Here is a 13,837-nt window from a genome sequence, read left to right on the forward strand (position 1 = left end):
ATAGCTCATAGCAACCTCAAACTCTTGGACTCAGGTGATCTTCTTGCCTCAGCCTTCCAAGTAGCTGGGACTATAGGCACCCACTATAATACCTGGCTATTTTTAAAAACGGGGGTCTCACTCCTGTTCTGGCTGGTCTTGAAACTTCCTGAGCTCAGGTGATCCACTTGCCTCAACCTCCCAGAGTGCTAGAATTACAGGTGTGAGCCACTGCACCTGGCCTTGAAATTCACCCTTTTAAAGTATACAGTTCAGTGGTTTTTAAGTACAATCACAATGTTGGGTAACCATCCCCTCTACATGACTCCAGAACACTTTCGTTGTGCCAGAGAAAACCCCCATACCCATTAGTAGTCACTCCTCTTTTCTACTTTCCCCCATCTCTGTTAACCACTAATCTTTCTTTCTCTGTGGATTTGCCTTTTCTGGGTATTTTGTATAAGTAGACTCAGATCATATGTAGTCCTATGTTCTTGGCTTCTCCACAACGTAATATTTTCAAGGCTCATCCATGTGGTAGCATTAATCAGCACCTGATTTCTTTTATTGTATCTTCCATTGTACAGATTTGCCACATTTTGTTTATCAATCAATTGATGGACATTTGGGTTGTTTCACTTTTTAAATTTATGAATAATGCTGCTATAAACATTTGTGTACAAGTTTTTGTGTGGATGTATTTTCATTTTTCTTGGGTACATACTCTCTTTAATATTTAAAAACTATTTCTCTTCAGAGAATCTGCTGATCACATGGAAACAAGTCGGGCTGGAACTGAAGCCACATTCCTCAGCTGAGTGCAACTTCTGCAGGAGGCCCCTGCATTTTGAAGTGATGAGTGAAAGAGAGAAATCCTATTTCTCAGGCTTAAGCAAGTTGGTATCTGCTCAGGCTTGAATGCAACTTCAATTTACCTGACCCCAGGCTGTTGTCATATCCAGATAGTGTCCAGAGTTGTCTTTATATGTGAATTAAATTATATTAAATTTTAATCTATAGTAAAAACATAGTCCTGAAAATAAATTCTCGTTTAAGTGATGAGTCTTTCCTGCTATTGGCTCTGAATCAAAAAATTACTTTTCATTATCCTTTTAAATTCAGTCTATATTATAGAGGTGTATTAACTGTATCAAAAAATATTGGTGCTCTGTGGTCGCTTCAGACCTTCACACTCTGCTTGAACCCAGCTCCCTCAGTAACGCTGACCATAGCCTATGGCTGACCGAGTATACCGCAGCAACTGAACTGGTTTGAAAGAAGTGATACCACCTTGGCAGCCAGTTTTCCTTTCAGCTTCTCACCTCACATCTTCAGTGAGCAGTCAGTCAGTATGCTCAGCAGTCCTGCTGTAGCTGCTTCCCTCCCATTCCCTTTCAGCTACTACCTTGACCTCATAATGCCCAGTGATAGGTCATCAGGAGGGGGTCTGACTTGTCTGTCTCCACCCAGTCCCCCAACCTGTTGGCTTTCTGGACTTGTAGTTGTGTCCCCTACAGTGAAAGTGGAGGGGTTTGTGCTCCTCGCCCTGATTTTCCACTTGTATTTTATGTCTTGTGGCTTCTTGCATGTTCCTGCAGCCTTCCTTTCTTTGCTACATGAATTTCTTCCCCTCTGCAGGCTCATTCCCATTGAGTACAGCAGGCTTTGTCATTCATCTTAAAAATAAGCTCTTCCTCAGTCTAGACCCCCTACCCACTGCTCCTGCCTCTCTATTCCTATAACCTCCCAACTCTTTCATCCCTGTGCCCTGTGGAGGTTTCTCTTTTCTTGCCACATCTACCTCTGTCTTGCCAAATCCAGTGACTGATCTTCCTTCCAATGGATTTCTCTGTGGCATTTGACATGGCTGTCCTTGGCCTTTTTGCTTTCTCCTCTAAGCCTCTGTGTCGCTGACCTCTGCTGCTTGTTTTCATCCTACCTCATGTGCTGGTTTTTCTTCGTCCCTTTGGCTGGGTCTTCCTGTGATGTTGATGGCCCTACCAAGCTCATTTCTTAACTCTACTCAATACTCCCCACCTATGTGATCTCTTCTTGTCCTGGGCTTTTGGCTACATATATGCCCTACTGACTACTATGTCTGTCTGGGTGTCAAACAAGCACCTCCAACCACACAGGTGCAGAGGACACACTGGGTCTGCCCACCCCTCCTGCTCTTCACCTTGTTTTACTGTCATTTGCCCAGGTACTCAGCCTCTCATTTGGAAGTCAGCTTTGTCTGTCCCTCAGGGGTACATTACTAGCAAGTCCTATAAGTTCCACTTCTGAAGTGATCTCAGGGCAGATCATGTCTCATCCCCTCCTCTGCTGCCATCTTCTGGCATCTGCCCCAGTGTCTACCCCAACCATATCTTGAGAGCCGAGCCTTTAAAATTTTGACAAGTGGGATCATATCCCTGCTCTGCAGAAAATAGGCCTGGGTCTCTAGTCACACATAGATTAAATTCTAGACTCCACACACAGACTGATAAAGTTGGTTGGGATCAGGCTTCTATTCAGTTCTCCAACCTTGTCCCCTACCCCCTTCTTTGCCCCCTCTTTCATAACCTGGGACCTGCTCCTGGGTCTAGATGGCCAGTTTCTCTCTAGCTTCCAGACCTTCATGTTAGCCATTCTCTCTCTGCTTGAATTTTTCTACCCTGAGTCATGGTGGCTGCCTCTTCACACAGGACAAGGGTACCTAAGGAAATTTCCACTGAACATACCAGCTAAGGCAAACCCTCTTGCATTCTCACCATTGAAGGCAAACCCTCTTACATTCTCACCATTGCTTGGCCATTGCCATAATACCCTTGAAAACTCTGGTCACCACCCACAAGGATTTTTTTCATGTTGATCATTTATCCTTTGTAATGTCATCTCCATGAAGACAGGTATCCTATCTTCTCATTTCTGTATTCTCAAAGTCCAGTCCAGTACCTGGTACAGAGTGCTGAGCAAACATATGCGGTATATAAAAGAACCCTAATGACAAGTCTAGCTTACTAGAAAGAATTAGGTAAGCTGAAGGAAAACCAAGCAGCTGGAGGTCAGGAGATTGGCCTTACCTCCCTCTTACAGCTCTGGAAAGGGCAGCTGTGCATTCTCCTCTCTGGACAGAGTGGTGCTATGACAGGCTGGCTATGGGCCAGGGTTTCTTGGGGCACACAACCTTATCATGGTCCCATCAGATAAAACCAAACATCTAGGCAGGCCACAGGCCATGATGGGAGTCATGACTCCTTGGAACCATGATTCACTTCCTTCCTGTTCAGGAAACAAGCCACACTCAGGTCTTCCAGCTCTGTTGCCTTGCAGTAACTTTCAGGGCATTCTATTGTCCCTCACATTGCCACGACTGGGACTCCCTCTGTCTCCTTTTCTTCAAATGGGATTGATTTCCTCTAACTTGGGATGTTTCTACCTAAATGCTTAGGAAAATTCATTCTTTCTCTAAAAAACTCAGAGCTGTAAAGCCAACAAGGCCCTTACGTGCACTTCCCCTCCCTGCTTCTGAAAGGCCATGAGAACAAAGGATGAGATGATCTATAGGAAACAGCTGAGATTTGTGAACTGCTTTAAAAGGAGAAGTTTGGCTTACATAAGCAACTCCACTTTGAAACTGATGTCATGAAACTTCTCTGAGAATATTGAGAAGCCTAGGTTATTAAATAAAGTGTCCTAGGATAGTGCCCATAGCTTAGTGGGTAGGGCGCTGGCCATATACACTGGAGCTGGTAGGTTCGAACCTGGCCCAGGCCAGCTAAAGCAACAATGACAACTGCAACAAAAAAAATAGCCAGGGGTTGTGGTGGGTGCCTGTAGTCCCAACTACTTGGGAGGCTGAGACAAGAGAATCTCTTGAGCCCAAGAATTTGAAGTTGCTGTGAGCTATGATGCCACAGTACTCTACTCAGGGTGACAGCTTGAGACTCTGTCTCAAAAAATAAATAAGGAAAGAAAGTGTCCTAGAAGGAAAGAATGCGTTGTATTTTGAGATCTTAGTAAATGAACTGTCCTACATTGAAGTTTTCCTCATATTAGGTTTTCCTAAGTCTTGTGGCCAGACCTTTGCTTGTATAGTACTTGTTACTCTCCAACAAGAGGGGGCCACAGCATGTCTGTGGACTTTCCCAGCAGCCCTTGTCCTGCTCCCAAGGAGAGCTGCTGTGCCCAGCTTCATGTGTCTTTGATTCAACCACATATGAACCTATCAGTGCTCTGGGTAGGGATCCCTGACCCAGGAGGATCATTCTCTGGGAGGAAAGATAAACATTGAAGCCATGGCTGGGCAAGGTGGCTCACACTTGTAATCCTGCACTCTGGGAGGCTGAGGCAGGTGGATTACTTGAGCTCACAGGTTCGAAACTAGCCTGAGCAAAAGCAAGACCCTGTTTTTACTAAAAATAGAAAAACTGGGCGGCACCTGTAGCTCAAAGGAGTAGGGCGCCAGCCCCATATTTCGGAGGTGGCTGGTTCAAACCCAGCCCCGGCCAAAAACTGCAAAAAAAAAAGAAAAGAAAAACCGAGGCAAGAGGATCGCTTGAGTTGGAGGTTGCTGTGAACTATGACGCCATGGCACTCTACCCAGGGCAACAGCTTGAGACTCTGTCTCAAAAAAAAACCACTGAAGCCATATCAGCTGATGCCATGAGCATAAATCCCCTTACCTAATAATGACAACTGAGGCCTTGTCAGGTTTTCAGACTTTTATACATATTACCACTAATCCAAGAATAACTCTGGTCATTCCTGTTTACAAATGAGCAAATTGAGGCTCTTAAAGGGAAGGTCACCTGCCCAAGATAACCCAAATGGCGGAGTTGGGATGTGGGCCCTGGCAATGTGACCTGAGTCCTATCTCTTTCCTGATCTTGCAGAGCCAAGGTAGTGTTTTGGTTCTTTTTATTATTTTGTTTTGCTGTTGTTGTTTTTATTTTTATTTTTATTTTGGAGACAGAGTCTCACTTTGTTGCCCTTAGTAGAGTGCTGTGCCGTAACAGCTCACAGCAACCTCCAACTCCTGGGCTTAGGCGATTATCTTGCTTCAGCCTCCTGAGTAACTGGGACTATAGGCACCCGCCACAATGCCTGGCTATTTTTTTGTTGCAGTTTGACTGGGGCCGGGTTCGAACCTGCCACTCTCAGTATATGGGGACAGCGCCCTACTTACTGAGCCACAGGCACCATCCTATTGTTGTTTTTAGACAGAGTCTCACTGTCAAATTGGGTAGAGTGCCGTGATGTCATAGTTCACAGCAACTTCAAACTCTTGGGCTCAAGTGATCCTCTTGCCTCGGCCCCCCAAGTAGCTGGGACTACAGGCGCCTGCCACAACACCCAGCCAGTTTTTCTATTTTTAGTAGAGACAGAGTCTCACTCTTGCTCAGGCTGGTCTCAAACACCTACCTCAGGCAATCCACCTGCCTTGGCCTCCCAGAGTGCTAGGATTACAGGTGTGAGCCACAGTGCCCAACTGGCAGTGTGTGTGGAGGAGAGGAGAGGGCCTAGAGCGCTTCATGAGTACTCTTTCTGACTACATTGTGGTGGGAACTGCCTCCCTCCTAGCCCTAGCAAAGCCCAGCTCTGACCATTTTTTCAGGGCCTCAGATAGTGGAGCTCTGCCCTCTGGTCCTATAGACAGCATAGAGCCAAGTGTTATGGATCCTAGACTCAGTCAACCCATGTCCAAACAACAGTACTACTACAGCCCCCAAACTGCTTCAGCTCCAAACTGCTCTTCTGAATCCCTGAAACTGCCCTTACAAGTTGATGAAGGATACAAGGTGAGAACTGGAGTGAGGGCCCTAAAATTCTGTGAAGGAGCAGGCTTAGCTAAAAATAATAATAATCAGCCATCAGCCACTGTCCCCCTTTTTGCCTGATAATAGTCACCGTTCCCTATTTACTTTTAGCCATAATTGTAAAGATTCTTAACTTTTCTCCCTAGATAACATCACTTTTTGGAACCTTAAAGGTAGTTTCTAAAATATCTTCCAGGCTTTCATTCCAGTGGATTGGATAACCTGCCCAGACCAGCAGCTCATACCAAGAAACCAACTGGAATTATGACCCCAGGAGCTAATGAAAAACAAGATGATTTCCAGACCTCTATTATTTTGCCCCAAACTTAGTTAGCAAACCTAATCGCCTAATCCCCTGCCTGTCAAACTATCCTTGAAAACCCTGTCCCCCCAATTCTCAGAGAGGCTGATGTGAGAAATTTCTCCATCTCTTATTTAGGTCATGTGAACTAAATTCTCTTTGCTATAAACCCTGCTATGTCTGGGTATTGGCTTCCTCTTAGGCAGGGGTCAGATGAACCTGGTTGAGCGGAAACATTGCTAGCCCCAAAAAGCACTAGGACCAAGAGCATGAGTGGATGGGTGGCCAGATAGAAATCCTACTGGGAACTGCCAGAGGGCACACTTGGCTGTCCTGAGACAGAGGCAGGGTGCTTCTTACATGCAAAATATGATTCCCAGAACAGGGCCCTGCTTCCTGGTTCTGCTATTAGTTGTGGCCAGAATAGCCTCAGAGTCACTCAGGGAACTCCCCCAGACTCCAGCCTGGGGAAAAAGATAGCTCTTGTTCTCTTTTCTCCCCAGGCATCAGCCAAGGAAGTATGACAGCCTTTGATAGGTAAGTGAAAGACTTTCCTTCTGTATTTCAGATGAACAGATAACAGGGAACTGTACTCCACCACAGAGACCCTGGGCCTAAGTCAGAAAGAAGAAAGTAGCTTCTCTCACTCTATGACCTGGAGGGAGGGCAAAAATAGCCCCCCTCAGGGCTGCCCACAATTAGGCTTCAAAATTAGCTGTCTTCTGCCAGTTCTAACCCTTGTCTCCAGAGACCCCAGTGGCAGAGCAGACCTCAAACCAGCCAGGGCCAGTTAAAATAGTTCAACTCTCCTACAGCCTGCCCCAGGCCTAGTTCCAACTGTCACCTGTCTTTCAGGCTGCATATTTCTCACTTGCTCCTCAAAGGCCAGGTTTGGTTGCGATTATGGTAATGTGGGCAGCCAACCTAGGACAGGGTTCCTCAAGGCCCACAGGCCTAACCCTACTCATGGCTCTTCACATACTTGCTGGGTACAGAATCTGACCTCTCCAAACTTCCAGGTCATCAAGACTTTGAGCTGTGTCCTGAAATATATACTGCATATAAAAAATAGAAGCAGGCATACATGCTCTACCCTGGCCAGATGTGGCTGTGTCTCCACACTGAGTGCAATCAGCTCTGAGAAACAAGAACAGGGAAGGGGACCCCCACATTTGCAGCCAGGTAGCAGCTCACTCAGGTGTCCCTTCAATATCAGAACAGAGAGACCCAGAATATGCCTTTAGGTGGAAAAGGAAGGATTGTGAGCTCACCCTAGAATCTTTTGTGGTGCCCAGCTCCCTGCCACAGGGATATATGTACCCACAGCCTTCCTCTCCGGGAGCCTTCTCTGCCCATCACAGGCATGGCCACCAGAGGGCAATATAACCCCTTTAAAGATGCCACAAATCCATGTTTTTCTTTACATATTGGAATGAAGATTCCCCTGAGGCGCTGCCTTTAAGAACCTTGCTGGGGGCCAGAAATAAACCAGGTCTGCAGGTTCTCTGCCCTTAAGGCATTTTCAGTCCAAAAGAGGAAAGGGGCAAATACCTGTGACCAATGGACAACAGAGGGGTGCTGGCCCAAGTTTGGCAGGGGCTGCCTGGCTCTGCTTGAGAAAGGTAGAACGAGGTGTTCCAGGGAGTGGTTGAAAGTGGCAGGAGAGGCTCAGTGCCTGTGGCTCAAGTGGCTAAGGTGCCAGCCACATACATCTAAGATGGTGGGTTCAAATCCAGCCCGGGCCCGCCAAACAACAATGATGACTGCAACCAAAAAATAGCCAGGCGTTGTGGTGGGCACCTGTGGTCCCAGCTACTTGGGAGGTGGCGGCAGGAGACTTGCTTGAGCCCAGGAGTTAGAGGTTGCTGTGAGCTGTGATGACACAGCACTCTACCCAGGTAGAGAATCTGACTTCTCCAAACCTCCAGGTCATCAAGGGGGACAGGTCTCAAAAAAAAGAAAGAAAGAAAGAAAGTGGCCGGGTGACCTGTCCTTGTTCTCTGGGAGGGACAAAGACCTAATTCAGTGACCTTTATCAGACTCCCCTGAAAAGATGCCGGTGAACAAAACTGCCCTTAGTAGCTTTCCTCCCCTCCAGACCTTTGTGTTGTCTTTATGGCAATTTTTCCTCAACCACCCCTTGTCCCTCCTCATTTTATGGAGGCCTGGAGAATTCTCCCCTTCCTCTTCCCACCCACACCCCCAGTGAGTTCAAGGTTAGTCGTCCGGCCTCCAGCAGCATTTATTGAGTGCCTACTCTATGGCAGGTCGAGGAGGGGCGCTTAGTGGCGGCAGGCACTAAGCTGTGAAGCTGCAGAGCAAGGCAAGAGAGGTGAGGCATGTAAGAGTGGAGGGCTGGGCAGAACTGTGGCTTAGGGCTATTCAGCTGTTGGTCCCTGGCAGAAGTTCTGGTTATAAAAATGGTGGTTGTCCCTGGTCAGAGCTATGCCCAGCTGGGCCCAGAAGCTTCCCTGACCGTTGGGCTGGTGGGGCCAGAGGAGGACACTCTGGCGGCAGAGGCGCTGGCGTAGCCGCACATAGCGAGAGCGGCGAGCATCGGGGCTCAGGATCACCAGCACCACAACATCCTTGCGGTCCTCCAGCAGACGCTGCTGGGCCAGCAAGAAGCTAGTGCGCAAGAGGCCACTGACCCGGTCCGTGTGGGCCAGAACAAACAGCGTCTTACGGCTGCCATAGACTGAGGCCCACAGGTTCTCGAAGAGGGACTTGCCAGGCAGCCAGTCGCGCTCCTCCAGGCACAGGCGCAGTGCCCGGCGCCCCCGGCGCTCCTCCAGCCGCTCCCGCAGTTCATTGTACACCCAGTCGGCCACAGCACTCTGCGCCTTGTCGAAAACCACAAAAGCATCATAGGGCAGGGCATTTTCAGTTTGTCGCCGCCCCCGCCAGGGAAGCCAGGCCAGGCACAAGTGGAAGCAGTACCAGAGGTCCCAGCCACAAAGGTGGTGCAGCATGGGCACAGCCAGGCCTAGAGCCACAGCCAGCAGTGAGAAACCAAAACAGTCCCAGGAGAGGGCCTCATCCAGGCAGAGTCGTAGATCCTGTGCAAAGATGCTGCGGCCCTGAAGCTGGCCTGGACTGCCACACTTCACCTGGCTGGGCAGACCAGGCACAGCTGCCTGCACCTCCAGCAGGAAGTCCAGGAAGGCCGCCCCACATGCGCAGTGCAGAGGGTTGGCGCTCACATCTAGTATTGTCAGGTTACTTGCCATGTGCCCAAACCAGAAGGACTCCACCGTCTTGAGGGCATTGGCACTGAGGTTGAGCACCTTCAGCTTCATGGCCAGGGCAAAGAAGCCAGGGGCCACGAAGCTGATGCTGTTCCTGCTGAGGTCCAGCTTCCGCAGCTGGGTGCCCTCAGGCAGGCTGCCATTGGTCAGGGCCTTCAGCTGGTTTCCTGCCAAATCCAGGACTTCTAGCTTGGGCAGGAGGGTCAGGTTGCTCCACATGAAGAAGGCCAGGTAATTGTTACGGAGATGTAGCAGCCGCAGGGTCTTGGGGAGGTTGCCCAGGGCACCGGGCAAGAGGGTATGCAGGCGATTCTGAGACAAGTCCAACCACTCTAGGCGTCTCAGGCCTTGGAAGAAGTGGAGGTAGAGGTCTCCCTCAGCCCACATACGGTTCAGGGCATTGCCACTGAAGTCCAGGGCCTGCAGTGAGTTGCTGCACAGCCGCTGGGACACACGGCTGTGGATGTCGTTGTGTGCCAGGCTGAGGTAGCGCAGGGAGAGCAGGTGGGCCACAAAGCTGAAGTTGTGGCCCACGCCCTGCATGCTGAAGGGCTGGCTGTTGTAGCTGAGGTCCAGGGATTCCAGCAGTTGTAGCTCTGTGAACGAGCGCTCATGGTACAGGTCCAGCTTATTATGAGACAGGTCTAGCACCTGCAGCATGGGCAGTGGCTTGAACTGAGAGCCATTGACTGCCTGTGAGATGCAGTTGTTGCTCAGGCTTAGGCATTGGAGGTGCGAAAGCCCAGCAAACATCTCTGGCTGGATTGTTACCAGATTGTTACGTGAGAGGTCCAAGGTGAAGTTGAGGTTGCTGCAGTTGGGCATGAAGTCCTCAAAGCTGGGAGCATCCACTGGGGCTGAAGCAAGGTCCCCAGGCTGCAGCCAGAGCTTCTCCTCACCATCTGCCTCCCCTGTGGTGGCCGCCAGCTTGAATGCTCCACTGATACGGTTGTCTGATAGATCCACATAGTGCAGGTTAGGGAAGGCCCCAAAGATGCTGAGCTGGGCCTGGTTGATGAAGTTCATCTGTAGACGCAGAATCTGGAGCATGGGCAGCTGGGCTAGCGGCTTGAGGGAGGTCTCATTGAGTGAGCGGAAGAAGATGCCATGCATGTCCAGTTCCTGCAATGAGGTCAGGTTCCCAAAGGAGGGTGCCAGCTGCAGGTAGGCAAAGGATACCCCCTTTCGGTAATTGAAGGACAGGTTGAGCTTACGTAGCCGTGCCAGGCCCTGGAAGGCATTGGTTTTGGTGATAGAGCTATAGAGGAAGTTCTCACTCAAGTCCAGCACTGTGAGGTTGCCCAGGCCATCAAACCATGTGGTATTAAGACTCAAGAGAGAACTGTCCTTCAACACCAGACCTTCAAGATGGCTGAGGTGGCTGAAAGTATGAGGATGTAGCTGAGGGAAGCCATGAGGGCACTCCATGCAGGGATTGCGGGCATGGTCACACCGGCGGCAGTTTCCACCCACATCAAGCACACGCAGGGCAGTCAGATTGGCCAAGTCCCTGGGTCCCCATTTGACAATGTGGTTGTAGGACAATAGCAGATACTCAAGGCTAGGGGGTAGGTTGCGGGGTACCACTGTGAGGTTGTTGTACTTGAGTGACAGGTGAGTGAGGTTACGCAGGCCAAGGAGGGCCCCTGGGGCCACCTCCAGTGCCTCCCTGCAGGGGTTCTTGTAATAGCAGTTGCCATCCATGTATAGAAAGCGCAGGGCATGCAGGCCAGTGAAGCTGGTGGTGTCCAGCACCAAGATGTTAGTGCGGCTCAGGGACAGGGACACAAGGGATTTGGGCAGGGCAGGCACAGTTGTGATGCTGTTGTAGCTCAAGTTTAGCTCCTCCAGGGTAGGCACAGCTAAGAAGGTATTGGGTTCGATGGTCATATGGCAGGGGAAGTGCATGGGGTTGAGGCTGGCTGGTGGGCAGTTCCACTTGAGATTGAGATGCCGTAGGCTAGACAGGTGGGCAAAGTCAGAGTCATGGAGGTGGTGGATGCGGTTGGAGGACAAAGAAAGACTGGTGATATTGTCACGGGGTGCTGTCGCAGAGAAGTGGGGCACAGACTTCAGGAAAAGCCAATTGCAATTCACCAGGCCATGGTGCTGGAGCTCACAGGGTAGGAAGGCAGGCAGGGTACCCAGTGCCAAGGCCACGGCCAGTGCCTCGGCCTGCACCAGGAGAGACAGCAGGTGCACGGCACCATGGCAGGAACCCTGTTGGGGATGGTGGCTATATGAGTGTCCAGCTCCCTGCTCCACCTATACCCACTTCTTGGGGTGGGACTTCTGCCCATCTGTCCAAGCCTATTCCAGGCTGCTGAGCCCCCTCCCTGCCCCAAGGCTCTTGGAAAAACTGAACTCATTCTCAGACCCAGCTTCTGACTCAGAATTAGAACTCAGAACTAGGACTGAGACCTGGAATCCAGACTCACAATTTGGAGCTTTTACTCATAACCAAACCTCAGCTGACAGGAGGGCCAGTCAAGGAGGCCAACAGGCCCAGCCTCCGCTTCCTCTCTTCAGAGGCCATTTCTCTTTGCTCCAACAAGGTGACAGCTGGCTCCCTTCCCTCCAGCCACTCCAAAATCCCTTCTCTGCCCTCTATCAGCCTCCCTCAGTCTCCTCCAACCTCTCCCTCTCTCTTTGGCCAAAACCCAGCAGAAATGAGAGTCTCACTGCACACATCTCTCTCACCCTTTGCCCACCTCACCCAACTGGAGAGCCCTCAACCTGCTATGGCTAGGAACAGATGGACAGGGTGCCAGCAAGGGGCCAAATAGAGCCCAGACCCAGGCGTGCTCACCTGGGCAAATAGCCCCAGCCCTGCCATTGCCTAAAGCCTCTAGCCCAGCTTCCTCATGCCCGCCATTGGCTTTGGTCTCACTGCTCAGAGCTTCTTCTCTGGATGTCTTCAGTTTCAGTGAGTGTCCCTAGGGACATGTGGGTCACAGCCCCTTTTACTGTTTCCTGCAGCTGCCAAGTCCACCTCTCTGCCCACCCCTTCCTAGAATAAGCCCTTCCCCTGGGCGCTGAGAGCTGCTGTCCTACCATGATGGGGAGTAGGGTCTTCTGCGCAGGGTCTGGCTGGCAAGCTGGGCAGAAGCTGCAATTGAAGGATGCTTCACACTCAGAGCACTGCGGTGTCCCTTTCCTCAGGAGCAGCAGCAGCTCAGAGAACAGAGGAAGTGAGAATTTATAACAGCCTAGTCGCTTCTGCCCTCAACTCCACCCTGCCTATGGAGGGTCAGAGGCTATTTGCATAGTCAGATGGCAGAGACAGGGACCGTCCCTTCACCCCTTCCTCTTTCCACTCCCCTCTCAGACAGCCTGCATCCTGTGAGGGCCTCACACCTGTCCTCTGGGAAGTCTGGGGAGGAACTAAGGCCCAGAGCCCAGCCTAGGGGCAGTGAGAGATTGGGGCACCCCTGCCAGGCATTCTCCCATCCCAAGAACATTCTTCACCCTCATGCCTCAGTCCTGCCCACAGCTGGCATTCTCAGGACAGTGGTTTCCTTGCCCTCTGCAGTGCCATCCCCAGACCTCTGGGATCTCAAGTGTGGGAATAGGGGACAAATTGAGCAGAGGCCCAGGCTGCACCTGCCTTGCAGCCACAACCCTGAAACATTTTCTGGGAACAGGCCCTCCTCTTCTGCATTTCCAGGTCTCCTGGAGGGTGGGCACACGTAGCCCGGGTCCCTGCTGATCCTCCCCAGTTGGCTCTTTCCATACCCCTTCTGCCCCAGTGATCAGAACTCATAGTATTCAAAGACCCAGGGTACCTGGGAAAGGACTTTAGTGAGTTCTGCTGGCTCCACCTGCAGAATCTGCTCACTGCCCATGTCCATCAGTTGGTGGCTGGTTGGAGCAGCCATTGTCTGGCTTCCCATGCAGGCACTGCTGCCTCCTGGCTGCCTTGTCCTGTTCTTCACCCTCAGCCTACTCAAATCTGCCCCTGTCGCACTGCATCCCTCCTCTGCTCAGAGCCCTCCATAGCCATCTCTGAAATCAAAGCCACCACCCACATAATGGCCAACAAGGTCCTATCACATCTGCCTCCCACCGATTCCCTGATGTGTCTTACTCAGGCCTACTTACTGCTGCTTGAACACACCCAGACATGCTGCTCCCTCTACCTGGGAGCTCTTTTCCTATGGTCTCACCCAGGCCCCTCCTTTGCTTCCTTTAAGTCTCTGACCCCATGTCACCCTCTCAATGGTGCCTCCTCTGATCCTTTTATACACCCTCCCACCAGATCTGGCATTCCTGAGTGCTTTGCCTACTCCATTTTTCTCCATCATAACACTTTTTCAACTGCTAACATACCATAACATTGATTTCTCATGGTTTATGGTAGAATGTCTCATTTTCCTGCTGCAATGCCAGCTTCTTCTTCTTCTTCTTCCTTTTTTTTTTTTTTAGAGACAGAGTCCTATTTTGTCGCCCTCGGTAGAGTGCTGTGGCATCACAGCTCACAGCAACTTCCTGCTCTTGGGCCTAGACAA

General features: G+C 50.6%; 2 protein-coding genes across 3 annotated transcripts in view; one reads left to right on the forward strand and one right to left on the reverse strand.

Moving 5' to 3' along the window:
- ALAS1 (5'-aminolevulinate synthase 1) overlaps window positions 1-1,038 on the forward strand; it is a 22,674-nt gene extending 21,636 nt beyond the window's left edge. Inside the window, 1 exon segment of the mRNA XM_012804902.2 lies at window positions 737-1,038. Within this exon segment, the coding sequence (XP_012660356.1) occupies window positions 737-897 (161 nt within the window). The 3' untranslated portion in view covers window positions 898-1,038.
- Window positions 1,039-8,315: 7,277 nt separating this feature from the next.
- Window positions 8,316-13,837, reverse strand: part of LOC100961427 (twinfilin-2) — a 19,155-nt gene continuing 13,633 nt past the window's right edge. The window contains exons 1-2 of one of the 2 annotated variants that reach the window (XM_012804955.2): window positions 12,384-12,495; window positions 8,316-11,549 (exon numbers count right to left, since the gene is read on the reverse strand). In XM_012804955.2, coding sequence (XP_012660409.1) covers window positions 8,460-11,549; window positions 12,384-12,386 — 3,093 coding nt within the window. In that variant the 5' untranslated portion in view covers window positions 12,387-12,495 and the 3' untranslated portion in view covers window positions 8,316-8,459. Of the gene's footprint in view, window positions 11,550-12,383; window positions 12,496-13,837 lie in introns of those variants that run through there. The other variant, XM_012804954.2, reaches the window with a different exon arrangement.

This window comes from Otolemur garnettii, unplaced genomic scaffold (assembly GCF_000181295.1).
Source record: "Otolemur garnettii isolate 467f Iridium unplaced genomic scaffold, OtoGar3 scaffold00032, whole genome shotgun sequence".
Taxonomy (NCBI): domain Eukaryota; kingdom Metazoa; phylum Chordata; class Mammalia; order Primates; family Galagidae; genus Otolemur; species Otolemur garnettii.